This window comes from Peromyscus maniculatus, chromosome 6, assembly GCF_049852395.1.
Source record: "Peromyscus maniculatus bairdii isolate BWxNUB_F1_BW_parent chromosome 6, HU_Pman_BW_mat_3.1, whole genome shotgun sequence".
Classification (NCBI taxonomy): domain Eukaryota; kingdom Metazoa; phylum Chordata; class Mammalia; order Rodentia; family Cricetidae; genus Peromyscus; species Peromyscus maniculatus.
In genome coordinates this window covers 24,713,327-24,726,507 of record NC_134857.1, presented here as the reverse complement: position 1 = coordinate 24,726,507, position 13,181 = coordinate 24,713,327, and the positions used below count along the sequence as shown (strand labels likewise).

General features: G+C 40.4%; 1 protein-coding gene and 1 pseudogene across 2 annotated transcripts in view; one reads left to right on the top strand and one right to left on the bottom strand.

Moving 5' to 3' along the window:
- Abhd18 (abhydrolase domain containing 18) overlaps positions 1–13,181 on the bottom strand; it is a 51,789-nt gene that overhangs the window by 32,448 nt on the left and 6,160 nt on the right. The window contains exons 2-4 of the mRNA XM_006987459.4: positions 8,081–8,188; positions 7,102–7,186; positions 1,063–1,163 (exon numbers count right to left, since the gene is read on the bottom strand). Of these exons, the coding sequence (XP_006987521.1) occupies positions 1,063–1,163; positions 7,102–7,186; positions 8,081–8,172 (278 nt within the window). The 5' untranslated portion in view covers positions 8,173–8,188. The remainder of the gene's footprint in view (positions 1–1,062; positions 1,164–7,101; positions 7,187–8,080; positions 8,189–13,181) is intronic.
- On the top strand, positions 10,321–12,613 carry LOC102922287 (FUN14 domain-containing protein 2 pseudogene; annotated as a pseudogene). Its single transcript, XR_013052039.1, has 2 exons — positions 10,321–10,957; positions 11,834–12,613. The product of XR_013052039.1 is annotated as an FUN14 domain-containing protein 2 pseudogene (transcript).

The following is a 13,181-nucleotide window of genomic DNA, read 5'->3' as shown; positions in this document are numbered from 1 at the left end:
TGAGACAGGGTTGCACTATGTATCACTGTCGGAACTGGAACTCACTACGCAGACCAGTTTGGCCTAGAACTCAAAGAGATCTGCCTGGCTCTGCCTCTTGAGTGCTGGAATTAAAGGCATGCACCATCATGTCTGACTTTGAGATTGTTATTTTATGTGTATAAGTATTTATATGAATGTATGTCTGAGCACCAAATGCATACAGTACTATGAATAACAGAAGAGGGAATCAGATCCCTTGTTAGTGGAGTTACTAATAGTTTCCAGTAGCCATGTTGGTACTGGAAATTAAACCTGGATCCTGTGGAAGAGCAGCCAGTGCTCTTAACCATTGAGTCATCTCTCCAGCCCCAGAATTACAGAAATTAAAATATATATATATATATTTAAATTCATTTTATGTGTATGAGAGTTTGGCCTGAATTGATGTCTTACACTATGCCTACAGAGACCAGAAGAAATCATTGGATCTGAGAGTTACAGACGGTAGTGAGCCACCATGTGGGTGTTGGGAATTGAACATGGTTCCTCTGAAAGAATAGCCACTGCTCTTAACTGCTAAGCCATCTCTATAGCACTATCATGAAAGACACTTAAAAATGAAATTTTATTGTGTATGTGTGTGTGTGTGTGGGCACACATGTGGAAGTCAGGACAACTTGGGGGAATTCTCTCCTTCTACCATTTGGGTCCTGGGAATTGGTCAGGTGTCTTTACCCTCTAAGCTACCTTACTACTACTCAAAGTGAAAATCTGAAAGGCAAACTCTCTTTACTCAGAGATAAGCAGAGTTGGCACATGACTAAAATCCTTTGGAAATGTTTCTATATGACCATGTGAATGTCTGGATTTATGAAAACAGTGTTGACTTCCTTAGCTTCATAGAGTGTGGCCTCATTTCCATGTCAGTAGCACTAAGCATGAGAGGGTAATTAACTTCCCAGTGTGGACATTTAGGGCACCGTCCACACTGTGAGCATAAGCAGTACTGACGTGTACTCAAGCACCTTTGCACTTTGCTAGACTCAACTCGCTAACCTCGCTTGCTGAACAGACTCTTACCTTGCAATAACGGATTCAACTGGCATGATACCAGGCACATAGTGGGCCATGGGAGAAACAAAGTGTCCATCTAGGATCTTACAATCTGACTGCTCTTCAACCTAAAAGAAAAGAAAACCAAGGTGTATGCAACATAGATTAAGGTATTGGTCTATAATGGACTTCTGGATGATGAAAAATTCTATTCAACTAAAAACTAACATTCTCTCAGTTCTTTCACTTAAGCCTCATTTTTATCAACAAGAAAATCCTTAGCACCAAAACCCTTTTCAGTGCTTCCTATGTTTCCTTTTAGCCTCACTGTTTTCCCACCAAAAGATATATTTTTATTCAAGACTACTTATAGTTTCATATTTATTTAAAGACTATCATATAACTGGTATTTTCTGAAAAATTTCATGCAGTTCTTTCAAATTCCTCCATTTATCTTTACCTAACAGGGAATTATCCATCATGCCTTTTTAAAGACAGCTTCTCCTTCACATATTTGTTTTCTTTCTACTCTACAGTCTAGTTGGGAAATAATAAATTTAATTCACACACTGGCATGCAATGTCTTAAAATAAAATACAAGTTAAAGGAATTCAGTACCATTCAACAGGGCTAGGAGTACAGCTTAGTACAAAGCACGTGGCTAGCAGAGAGATCCTGGGTTCAACTCTAGGTACTACTTAAACAAAAACAATCAAAAGCACTTAATATAAAAGCATTCAAAAGTACAACTTGGAAGCAGCAGTACTTGGTGCAGTCTAAGTTGATACCAAATATTCAGAGTGGTCTGATGTCATGCTACTTGCTGGTGCATTACATAAGGAAAAAAAGGGATTTCCATCTGTAGTAAAGGCAATTTATAGGCAGCAGTGGTAACACATGCTTAAAATCACTACGGTTTTGAAGCTGAGGCAGGAGCCTCATAAGTTCAAAACTAGCTTGGATTACATAGCAAGACCTTTTCTCAAAAAATTCAGACAAAAAAAGGCTAACATTCAATACCTAGGCTTATTTCTCAGTAAGTCATTCCTTAAAATGAAAAACTTTATTTCAGATCAAAGGTTAAAATTAAAGTAGCAGGAAAGTATCACATAAACAAACACTAAAAAAATAAAAACAAAACTCCATCCATGTTAGTGGCTTCAATTTTTCAAAGTCCAGCATTGTGTCTGTGAATTAACATTAGTAAATGTGTTTTCTTCCACACAGCAGGCACTCTACTAATGAACTACATTCCTTGTCCCTACCATTAAAAAAAACAAAAACAAGCTGGGTGTCTTGGGGCATGTCAGGCAGATCTCTGAGTCTGAGGCTAGCCTGGTCTACAGAGTGAGTTCCAAGACAGCCAGAGCTACAGAGATTTCCTATCTCAAAAATGACAACAAAAATAAAACAAACCACAAAATGTAGATGGTTGAGCAAATATCTATTTAACAATCCAAATTTTTAAAAAAAGGTTAAGGCTGGGTAGTGGCAGTGGCAGGGTGCATGCCTTTAATCCCAGCACTCAGAGGCAAAGGCAGGTGGATCTCAGTGAGCTCGAGGCCAGCCTGGTCTACAGCGTGAGTTCCAGGACAGTCAGAGCTGTTACACAAAGAAACCCTGTCTTGGAAAACCAAATTAATTAAAATTAAAATTAATCAACTAATTAAAATTCAATTTAATTTTTAAAAAAGGTTAAAATGCTATTTTACCACCCGCTGTGTTACCAAGCCTTGCTTATCAGATTCTAATCAGCCTATATTTTTGCACCAGTAGAATATTTCAGTAAGTGCAGGTTTACAACACTCATTTATATATATGACTACATTAATCTTTGTCATTCTTCCTTTTCAGAGTATTCCTGATCTGACTGTACTGTCTTTACCTAAATAGAGATGGCTTTAACGTTATATTATACACTGTGTATCTTCTGTGTGTGTAACTCAGACTTGCCTTGAACTCACTGTATAGTCAAGGATGTCTTTCAACTTCTAATCCTCTGCTTCCACTCACCAAGTGCTAGAATTTCAGGTGTGTACAACCACAACAGGTTTTATAGAGGGCTGGCTATCAAACCCCAGGCCTTGTGCGAGCTAGGCAAACAACCTATCAACAGATCTATATTCTCAGCTCCCCAAATTCTACACTGATTAATTGGAGCTGCACTGAATTTTAAAAAAATGCTCAAAGAAAAATAAATCTGTAAAGTACTAAATTTTAATCTAAGAATTTTATCCCCTCTGCCCCCTTTTTTGAGATTGACCATAGGTTTAGTAAGAAAAAATGAGAAAGAACTCTCAGGAGTAGGAGGGACCCAAAGGGAGGAATACCCTCTATTCAATTTTCATATCGTTTACTATATAGCTTAAGATTTCCTGGCCAGGGATGATGGTGTATGGGCAGATTTCTGTGAGCTCAAGGCAAGCCTGGTCTACATAGTGAATTCTAGACCAGCCAGGGCTACACAGTGAGATCCTGTCTCAAAACTAAACCAAACCTATTTCCTCATCTATTTTCAAAAACTAAGTTGATAAAAGAGGCATCACAAGCTAATATCTCACTAAGGATCTATACAGAGGGTAGGGACAACTAATGTGAACGGGGAATAATTCAACAGGCAATGTGAGGCTGGCTGAAAGGGAATAAAAACATCTTAAGATAGATACAAAGTTAGAGAACACAGGGCAAGACACAACTCAGCAGATAATCAAACTGTAAAAACAAGCAAAGGAAACTGGCAGATGGTTCAGCACTTAAGAGTACTTGTTCTTGCAGTGGACCAGAGTTCAGTCCCCAGCACCCATACCAGGTGGCCCACAACTGTAACTCCAGCTACAGACGATCCAAAACCTTCCTGCCTCTCCAAGCACTGCACACACATGTAAATAAAACTTTCTTTAAAAACGAGCAAAGGATTTGAAAAGACCTAGCAGTTGGCCCAACATAGTATGAAGTTCAGCATCATTCATATTAGGGAGACACAAGTCACAACTACAGAGATATTTATATTAGGAGGGCTGAGGAAAGTACAAGTGCTGGTGAGAATCTGGTCGAACTGGGATTCCTGTACAGTGCTGGAGAGGATATAAAGTGGTGCTGATACTTTGTGAAATCTCTGGAGTTTTGCTAGGTTAGACATAGTTACCACATGAACCAACAATAAACTCACATGTATAGTAAACATAACTACTTTGTATAGAATGTTCACACAACATTTGTACTTGGAAGTTCACAGTAGCATTATTCATAACAGTCATAATAGCCAACAAATAGTAGAAACAACACAAATGTCTATGAATTTATGAGGTGGAAGGAGAGAACTAAGTCTATAGAGTCCTCTAGTCTACTAATCTACATGTGTGAGGTGGCATCTGTGCCCACCCACATACACTATGTACACAGTAAAAATTAATGAATTAAAAATAGTTTCTAAGAGCCAAACACCAAAGACCACATACTGCATAATTCCATTTATAAGAAATGTCCTAGGAGGGCAGTGGTGGTGGTGCACACCTTTAATCCCAGCACTTGGGAGGTAGAGGCAGGCAGATCTCAGCCTGGTCTACAAAGCGAGTTCTAGGACATCCAGGACACTCAGAGAAACCCTGTCTCAAAAACATAAAAACAAAACAAAACAAACAAACAAACAAAAGAAATGTCCTAAACATGAGATTCCATAGATATAGAAAGCAAATTAGTAATTGCCAGTATGTGGGGACAGAAACAGTGGGAAATGATAGAGTGTGAGTGTGTCTTTGGGATCAATAATATCATGGAATAAAATAGTAAAAAAAAAAAAAAAAAAGTGATTGATAGCTAATGGTTATATACTTAGGTAACAAATCTAAAACATTCCGTTGTATACTTTAAAAAGGTATACTTTTTTTTTTTTTTTTTTTTTTTTTTTTTTTGGTTTTTCGAGACAGGGTTTCTCTGTGTAGCTTTGCGCCTTTCCTGGAGCTCACTTGGTAGCCCAGGCTGGCCTCGAACTCACAGAGATCCGCCTGGCTCTGCCTCCCGAGTGCTGGGATTAAAGGCATGCGCCACCACCGCCCGGCTAAAAAGGTATACTTTATGACACGTCAATTATAATTTAAAATTTAAACCCTGAGGGTGGGATCTGTCTTATCTCAAATTGTTAAGATTATCTATCCTCTCAGGGAATACAGAAACAGGATCAGGAGGTGGAGACTAGCAGAGATGAACGAAGACTTGATTTTCACTTGGCACACTCTTCTTATTTTAAAAGCCTATATTCCTGGTATCTTGGTATGTTTACTTGTGCATGTATTTCTTTACTGTGTGCTGTTGTAGAATATTATTTCAAGGTGTGTTACTTTTGTTCATGCTCTGGAACATTTGTTTAATGATGCAAAGATGTGTTTGATTAAATAAAATTCACCTGTGGTCTGGAGGTTGCATCAACAACTAGCTGACAGGAAGTGGTAGAAAGGAGCCAGGTGAGAAAGGGTTTATAAGGAGGGGCGAGGGGGACACACCAGGGCTTTTTGGAGAACGCCAACAAGGAGAGGAGGTGAGCTACTTGCTATTCAGCCTCTGAAGAGTAGAATTCCACCTTAACCCTTGAATCTTGAGTTCTTTAGTGGGAGAGAGGTTTAGTTAGGTTCCCTTCGTAGCTTTTCAAGAGTTAGAGCCACCTGCTCTCCACTTACTTGTTTTCTATATGTTGGGACAGTCTTTCTACGTAGCCCTAGTTGTCCTAGAACTCGTTATGTGGACTGACTGGCTTTGAACTCACAGACATAGTGCTGGGATTAAAGGCACCTCTATTTTTTGCAACTAAGTCTCTCACTAGCCTGGAGCTTGCAGTTTCTACTAGACTAGCTGATCAGCAATCCCCAAGACTCCTCCTGTCTTCGATTCTCCAATGCTACTGTTAAGGGTGCCCACTTCCATGCCTGGCTTTGAAGTGAGTCCTGGAGATCTGAACTCAGATTCTCATGCTTGTGTAATGGGGATTGTATCCACTAAGCCATCTCCTCAGCCAGTAAAAGCCTACTAATTTTTGGGGGGTGGGTGGGTGGGAGGATAGGGTCTCTCTGTGTAGCCTTAGCTGCCCTAGAACTCACAGAGATCCTCCTGCCTTTGCCTCCCAAAAGCCACCACACTGGCTAAAAGTGCCCCCCCACCCCCAAGATGGGGTTTCTCTGTGTAGCCTTGGCTGTCTTGGAACTCACTCTGTAGACCAGGCTAGCCTCAAACTTACTGAGATCCACTTGCCTCTGCCTCCCAAGTGCTGTGATTAAAGGTGTGAGCCACCACTGCCTCACCCAAGAGCCTATAATATTAAAAGAAAAAAAAAATCCAGAGAAAAATGGAAATATTCACCAAAATTTAAGTCACAAAGAAAAATTTTAAACTTAGTCTAGGTGTAACATCTATGGTGTAGAGAAGGTTTCCACTTATAAGTTTCTGGGTTTTATCAGGGGGAATCTTCTGGTGAAGGAAATCTAAATATATCCAATATTTAAAAGATGCAAGTACACTTACTTCAGCCGAAGGTCAGGAATGGACTGGGAAACTCACCCATCTATTTCCCTTCTCCTATAATATCTCAAAGTACTCAATTACACATACTTAAATTTTACAGAAAAGCAACTGATTGCTTATGAAACAAAACCATTTCAAAAATATTCTCTCCTTCTCTAAGTTCAGAGCATTTTCTTTCTAGCCTTCTCCGAGCAATGTATTCTATTATAGCTCCCTGGTACTTCCTAATGGCTGCTTTTGCAAATAATGCCTAATGTGCTGATTTTCCAAGTAGATGGCTTTCTTTTAATACTTACTAGTCTTCTTTAATATTCTTCTTTCCTGTTGAATAATTGAACCCTCAGGAGCCTAAGGATACAAAATGAAACTCAGAAAAAAACGCAGCCTAAATACTGTGTATTCAGGCAAATGCTAAACATATGTTCCACATTACTTATGAATAAAATTATTAAAACGTGGTTGAGGTAGAATAGCATTCTTTAAATATGCAGAAATCCTCCGTGGCATTGTCTCAGGATGACTGCTACGGATCTTTTCACTTTTGTTCTTGCATACCTTATCAATGTGTACCGGATAGTCGCGTGAAACCAGATTCTGGCACCTTTCTCGATTTCCAATCATCTTTCTGAATTCAAAGAGTCTATTAGGAGACAAAAAGTTTGTTTTTTTAACCAACCGCATTTTATGCTAACTATTATACCTACTGTGTTATGAGTGATGAGTAGTGATTAAAATTAGCAAATTCAAACAAGAAGCCATGTTCAATTCAACTTTTACCACTGATAGAAAAGGATACTTTTTCTTCTCTTTTAGAAATTGGAAAACTTTTCTTAAAAATATGAAAAACAAAATTGTTCAGAAGTAATGAACACATTTACAGTTAAAAATGAAAGGGGCCAATCTGAAAATAATTTTTCTTAGGTTTTCCCATGAGCTCCAGTGTATTCCAGTTTCACAGCTATTGAGAATTCAGGTTATCCAAGAAAATCAGTGCCTGGAAACCACACACAACTTCAACCAGCCTAGCAATAACTGATGCTAAAAAAATTGTTTGTACCCAAGTCATGATGCTATAAGCTAAAATGTACAGAAATAACTCAGAGAATGAAAGGAAAACATTTTATAGAGTTAAATATTTCCTCAATAAGCCAATCTAGATTTGAAACTAAAATATTTTATAACCGAAATAAAAATTTAACTGTGTATTAAAACAATAAATTCAAAACAACTATTCATGGACTGGAGAGGTGGTCACAGTAGTTCAAGTGCTCAACAAGAGCACTTGTTGCTCTTGCTGAAGACTCGGGTTTGGTTCCCAGCACCCATATGGTGACTCACAATCATTCACACCTCCATTTCCAGGAGATCTGATGCCCTCTTCTGATCCCCGAAAGCACAAAGCACATACGTGGTGCACACATATATATGCAGGCAAGCATTCATACACACAAAATAAACAGCCAAACATTCACGAAACACACACACACACACACACACACACACACACACACACACACACACACACACACACTACCTCTTGAGATCTTCTGGCCTTCCCCATCCTCTGATGAAAAGTTTTGTGAGGAGAAGTCTCCGGTACAGAATATCTAACTTGCTTACACCCATGAGTGCCAAACAGCATCTAGAAGTAAAATTTAAAATGACTTCAAAATATTTTCACTTTTATTAAAGCAGCAGGTCAACTTTCTAACCATTTATCTGAATACCAGGTAAAATCAAAACTGAAGAGTAAACCCTTGAATTTGCCCCTGTAAAAATACAATAGGAGATTAAAGCAGAGAAAGTAAGAGCCTAAGGCCTCACCAAGGATGAATTCTTCTGGGGTAAGTGCTTGTATCCTGACTACAGGGACTGATATCTATTGTGCTGGAAAGTAAGAGTAGGTAGGGACTGATGCATAGTACTGGAGTATCAGCCAGGCTCTATTTCAATGACAACACACAGGGATTCTCTGGGTTAGACAGAGAAACTGAGACAGAGAAAATATTTATCCTAGGCCACATAACTAGTGGAGAAGCGGGTCAAGCTGCAACTTCAGGCATAATATCCCAGATGTAGCAGGCTACCACCCAACTGTTACAGTGAACAAACAACTGTAACTAGAGCTTCTAGTTGGACACTATTTACTTCTCTGTGTGCATGTGGCCCCCCTACCCCACCCCCAGATAGGGATTTTTTGTGTAGCCCTGGCCATCTTAAAACTCGGTAGACCAGGCTGACCTCAAACTCAGAGATCTGCCTGCCTCTCCCTCACCAATGCTGGGATTAAAGGTGTATGGTACCACTAGCTAGCTAATTTATCAAATATTTCCAAGAAATTTTTAATATTTACCTGAACTTTTCCCAATTAAAAGGTATAGTTTTGGGCTTGAGATGTAGCTAAGATAGAGTGCTTGCTTAACAGGCTTGAAACCCCCAATACTACAAAAATGAAAGCTACAGTTTTGATTTATGGGCAAACCTGACTCAGATTCAAGTTTAACTGCACAGAGACATATGAAAAATGAAAATTTACCTTTACATCAATTAACTTTAATAAATATCTATTGCTTCAAAAGTTTTGAACAATTTTTACCTATATATATTTTTTGATATATTACAAGTTCAATTTAATGTGGGTTCCTGCCCCCCTTAGGGGAGGGGTCTCAAGCAGCACAGGCTGGTCTTCAACTCACTATGTAGTTGAGGTTACCCCTGAACTTCTGATCCTCCCAGGCTCTGGGATCACAGGTATGACCCCCATGCCTGGCTTTGCTGTGTTCTGTTCTCTTTGAGATAGTATCTGGTCTATAGTCCATGGTTGTTGGTAGAGCACAGGTGGCCTCAAACTTGGGGCATCCCTTCTGCTTTAGATCTCCAAATGCTAGACTTCTGGGTGTGCGGCACTCCTGGCTGCCTTAACAGTTTTCTTTGTATAATGTACACTTTAACCCACAGTCAACTGGACTGGCACTTTACCTTCTTCTTAGGACTGGACCAGCAAAGCAAGTTGTTCATACTGTTTCACAATTCTCATGACCAAAGATTTATTAGATACAGTTACTCCTTAGGCTATCACAAAAACTGCCAAGCCCACAGCTCTGCATTCAGCCTACTTCCATGAAATCTTTCCGTAATAGACAGCCCTAGGTGTATAGTTACAATTGTCTGAACCACAATCTTGCAATCAGAATCACTTCTGTGAAGACCCTCTCTCCTAGCAAACAACACAAGAAACACTGTGCAGCAAGCCTCAGTAACCAGGGCACCACAACCTATATGCACTTCTTTTTGCCTTCAAAGTTTTAACTTGTCTCAGTCTCCTTAGATGTATCCATCACAGCACATATATCCTGGGGGTTGTAATCACCTGCATAGTCCCAAATAAATTCACTTTTTTGAGAGTGTCTCTGCTATTAAAATGCAAAGAAGCAACACTTCTAACGTGAAATCATTCATTTGAATTTCCTGTAAAATGTTTCTGGCTGAATGTATAAAACAAACGTTTGTGGTAATACCTTGAAATTCACTTTTGAAAACCTTGGTTGCACTTAGTAACAAATCTCCCGTTTTAGCTTGAATATTCAATTGAAATCCATTTTCTTTGGCAAAACCCACCAAATCTTCAAACTCGTATTTATAATATACTTTACTTTTCTAGTCTTACGAATATAGACAACCGGGTGAGTTTTAGCCTTTTCTGGTCCTTAGGACACTCAATTTAAGTACTTGACAAAGGCCAAAGTGGCTTTGTGACGTAGCTGGGGCTGAGGCAAAGCGGAGGCGCGCGCTCCACCCGCCCTCTTTTGCCGCAGGCCGTGGGAATGGATACATCTGCCCACGTGCGGAGAGCCCGCTGGCCATGACAACGACGACTACCACCATAACCGCGGTACGCTCCATCTCCTGCCCTGCTGATCCTCAGGGCTTGTCCTCTCACAACCACCTCACAGGGATGGCCACGACCAGTCAAGGGCACTTTGACCCTTATGAGGCTCTGGATCTTACAGAATTTGCCAAAAACCAGCCTTGGTGGCGCAAGCTTTTCGGGCAGGAGACGCGTCCTTCAGGCGAGAAGTACAGCGTGGCAACCCAGCTCCTGATCGGCGGCGTCACCGGCTGGTGCACTGGCTTCATATTCCAGAAAGTTGGGAAGCTGGCTGCCACAGCAGTGGGAGGGGGCTTTTTTCTCCTTCAGCTCGCAAACCATACTGGCTACATCAAAGTTGACTGGAATCGAGTAGAGAAGGACATGAAAAAGGCCAAGGAGCAGCTGACGATTAGGAAGAGCACCCAAATACCAAACGAGGTCAAGAGCAAAGCTGAGGAGTTGGTGTCCTTTGTCAAGAAGAATGTTTTCGTGACTGGAGGATTTGTTGGAGGCTTTCTGCTCGGTATGGCATCCTAAGGGGTATGGCTTCACTTCCACTGTTCAGCAGCTTCTACATACCATCGTAGAACAATCTAGACTCTCTTCCTCCTCTTCATGCCCTCCTCCCTGTTGTAAATCTGAACCGCTTCCATGGGCATCTGCCCATGCCAGTTAACACAGGTCCTCCCATGGGCTTGACAAGCCACGGGGAAGCACTCTCTCCATCTGGAGGCCAACAAGAAGGGTCCTTTTCCCGTGTGTAAAATCTGTCCCAACCATCTTTAAGATCTATCCCTAACAGTCGAGCTGGAAGAGCGGTGCACAATTACCTTACTATGCGCTATGTGGAAAGGAACTGAATGTATCTGACTTTGAGCATGGGAAGAAAGAAAATAAAGCAGGGACAGTTGTGGGAGTACTACACACTAGCCAGCTATTTTAGGGGGACAGTCTCCTTACAGCATTTTACAAGTAAATTGATGCTTCCTTTTCCTCTTGACAACAACCCCAGTAAACTATAATTATTAGAGTTATCTTAGTTTGGAACTCAGAAGTATGACAGACACTCTTCAAAAAGGGCCAGAACTTAAATACCTGAAAGCCTCACTAAGACCTATTTGGGGAGGGGGGACTCTAGGGGGCCCAGAGCCTTGCTTTTACTACTCATACTAGGCCGAGGGCTCTCCCTGAGCTATATTCCCAGCCTTTTGGGTAGTTTTCATTTTGAGAGGTCTCACTAAATTGCTCTAGCTGGCCTGGAACTTGACATCCTTATGCCTCAGCTTCCTGTGGAGGTGGGATTGCAGGCCCAAGCCACCGGGAACAGCTTCCCCAGGACCTTAAGAAAGAACTGAAGAACACATCTCCGAGTCTACTTTGCCTCTTCTCAATCTTCTCATTTGCCTTTTCCTCCAGGATTAGTTTGCAAGAACCCATCTAGTTGGGTTCTCTGCTTCAGGGCCACGTCTACTTCAATCAAACGTCAGCTGGGTGAAATTTTCATCTAGAAGCTTCAAGGAGAAGAATCTGCTTTCGGGCTCTTAGGTTTGGGGTACAGTTTATATATTTGCAACTATAGGATTTATTCATATTTTGACCTTTGTCAGCCAGAGGACAAGCTCAGCTTTGGGAGGCTATCCACTCAGTTCATCTCACACTGACTTTGCTCTCTCCATATAAGTCAGAAACAGCAGCTGACTTATTTTCTTCACGGCCAGGTGGAAAGAGAGAGAGTGGGCTCTGGGGGTCCAACACCTCTGCAGAAAAGGGCAATTGTGTGAGTGCAATCAATGTTTCCATTGCCTGTTGGTTAAACGGTAAAAATCATGGGTCCTGCCCAAACTCAACTCTGTGAGCAACAAAAAGCAATATCTTATGGACCACCTGGAAACTGTATGCTGCATGGGGAGAAGAAACCGTTCCTTCTCAGCCTTTGAGTATGTCTGGGTTGACACCTTTACTACCAGGATTAGACCTTCATATTTCTACCACAGGAGGAAAAAACCCTACTAAAACCACAAACTCCATAGACCTGAGCAACCACTTGTTTATAAGCCAATTGGCTCTTTACACTTTCAATCATGTTTATATTCTTCCATTCACTTAAACTCTTACTTAAAAAAACAACCCCTCCAAAGGAAAATGCCAATTAGTACTTTGGGTTTTTTTAGTCATTAAACAAATGGTAAATGGAAATTGGCTTTTATGGTTTTCTTTTTGAAACAGGATCTCATATAATTCAGTCTGATCTCAAATCAACTTGTAGCCAAGGATGACCTTGAACTCCTGATCCACCTACCTCACAAGTGGGCGAACCACATACATGTACCACCATATGCAAGTGGAAAACTGACTTCTTAAATGTTATCTATCTGCATTATATACATATTCTACTTTAAAACAGGTATCAAAATCACGTAAATATATATATATTCTACTTTAAAATAATTATTAAAATCATGTAAGTTTACAGAGAGAGAGAGAGAGAGAGAGAGAGAGAGAGTTTAAACTGCTTGTTTTTTATTTAAAACTAAATGTCAGTGTAATCTAATAGAGATGTATCTTAGTAGCACAGTGCTTTTCTGGCATACATAAATAAAGCCTTGGGTTCCATTCCCAGGATCATCAACCAACCAACCAAAAAAATATTATTTAGTAAGGTGTAGTGACAGCTATCTATAACCCTAGCACTTAGAGGCTGAGGCAAGATGGTCATGAGTTTAAGGCCTGGGCTACCAATAAGATCTCATCTTAACAACAAAAA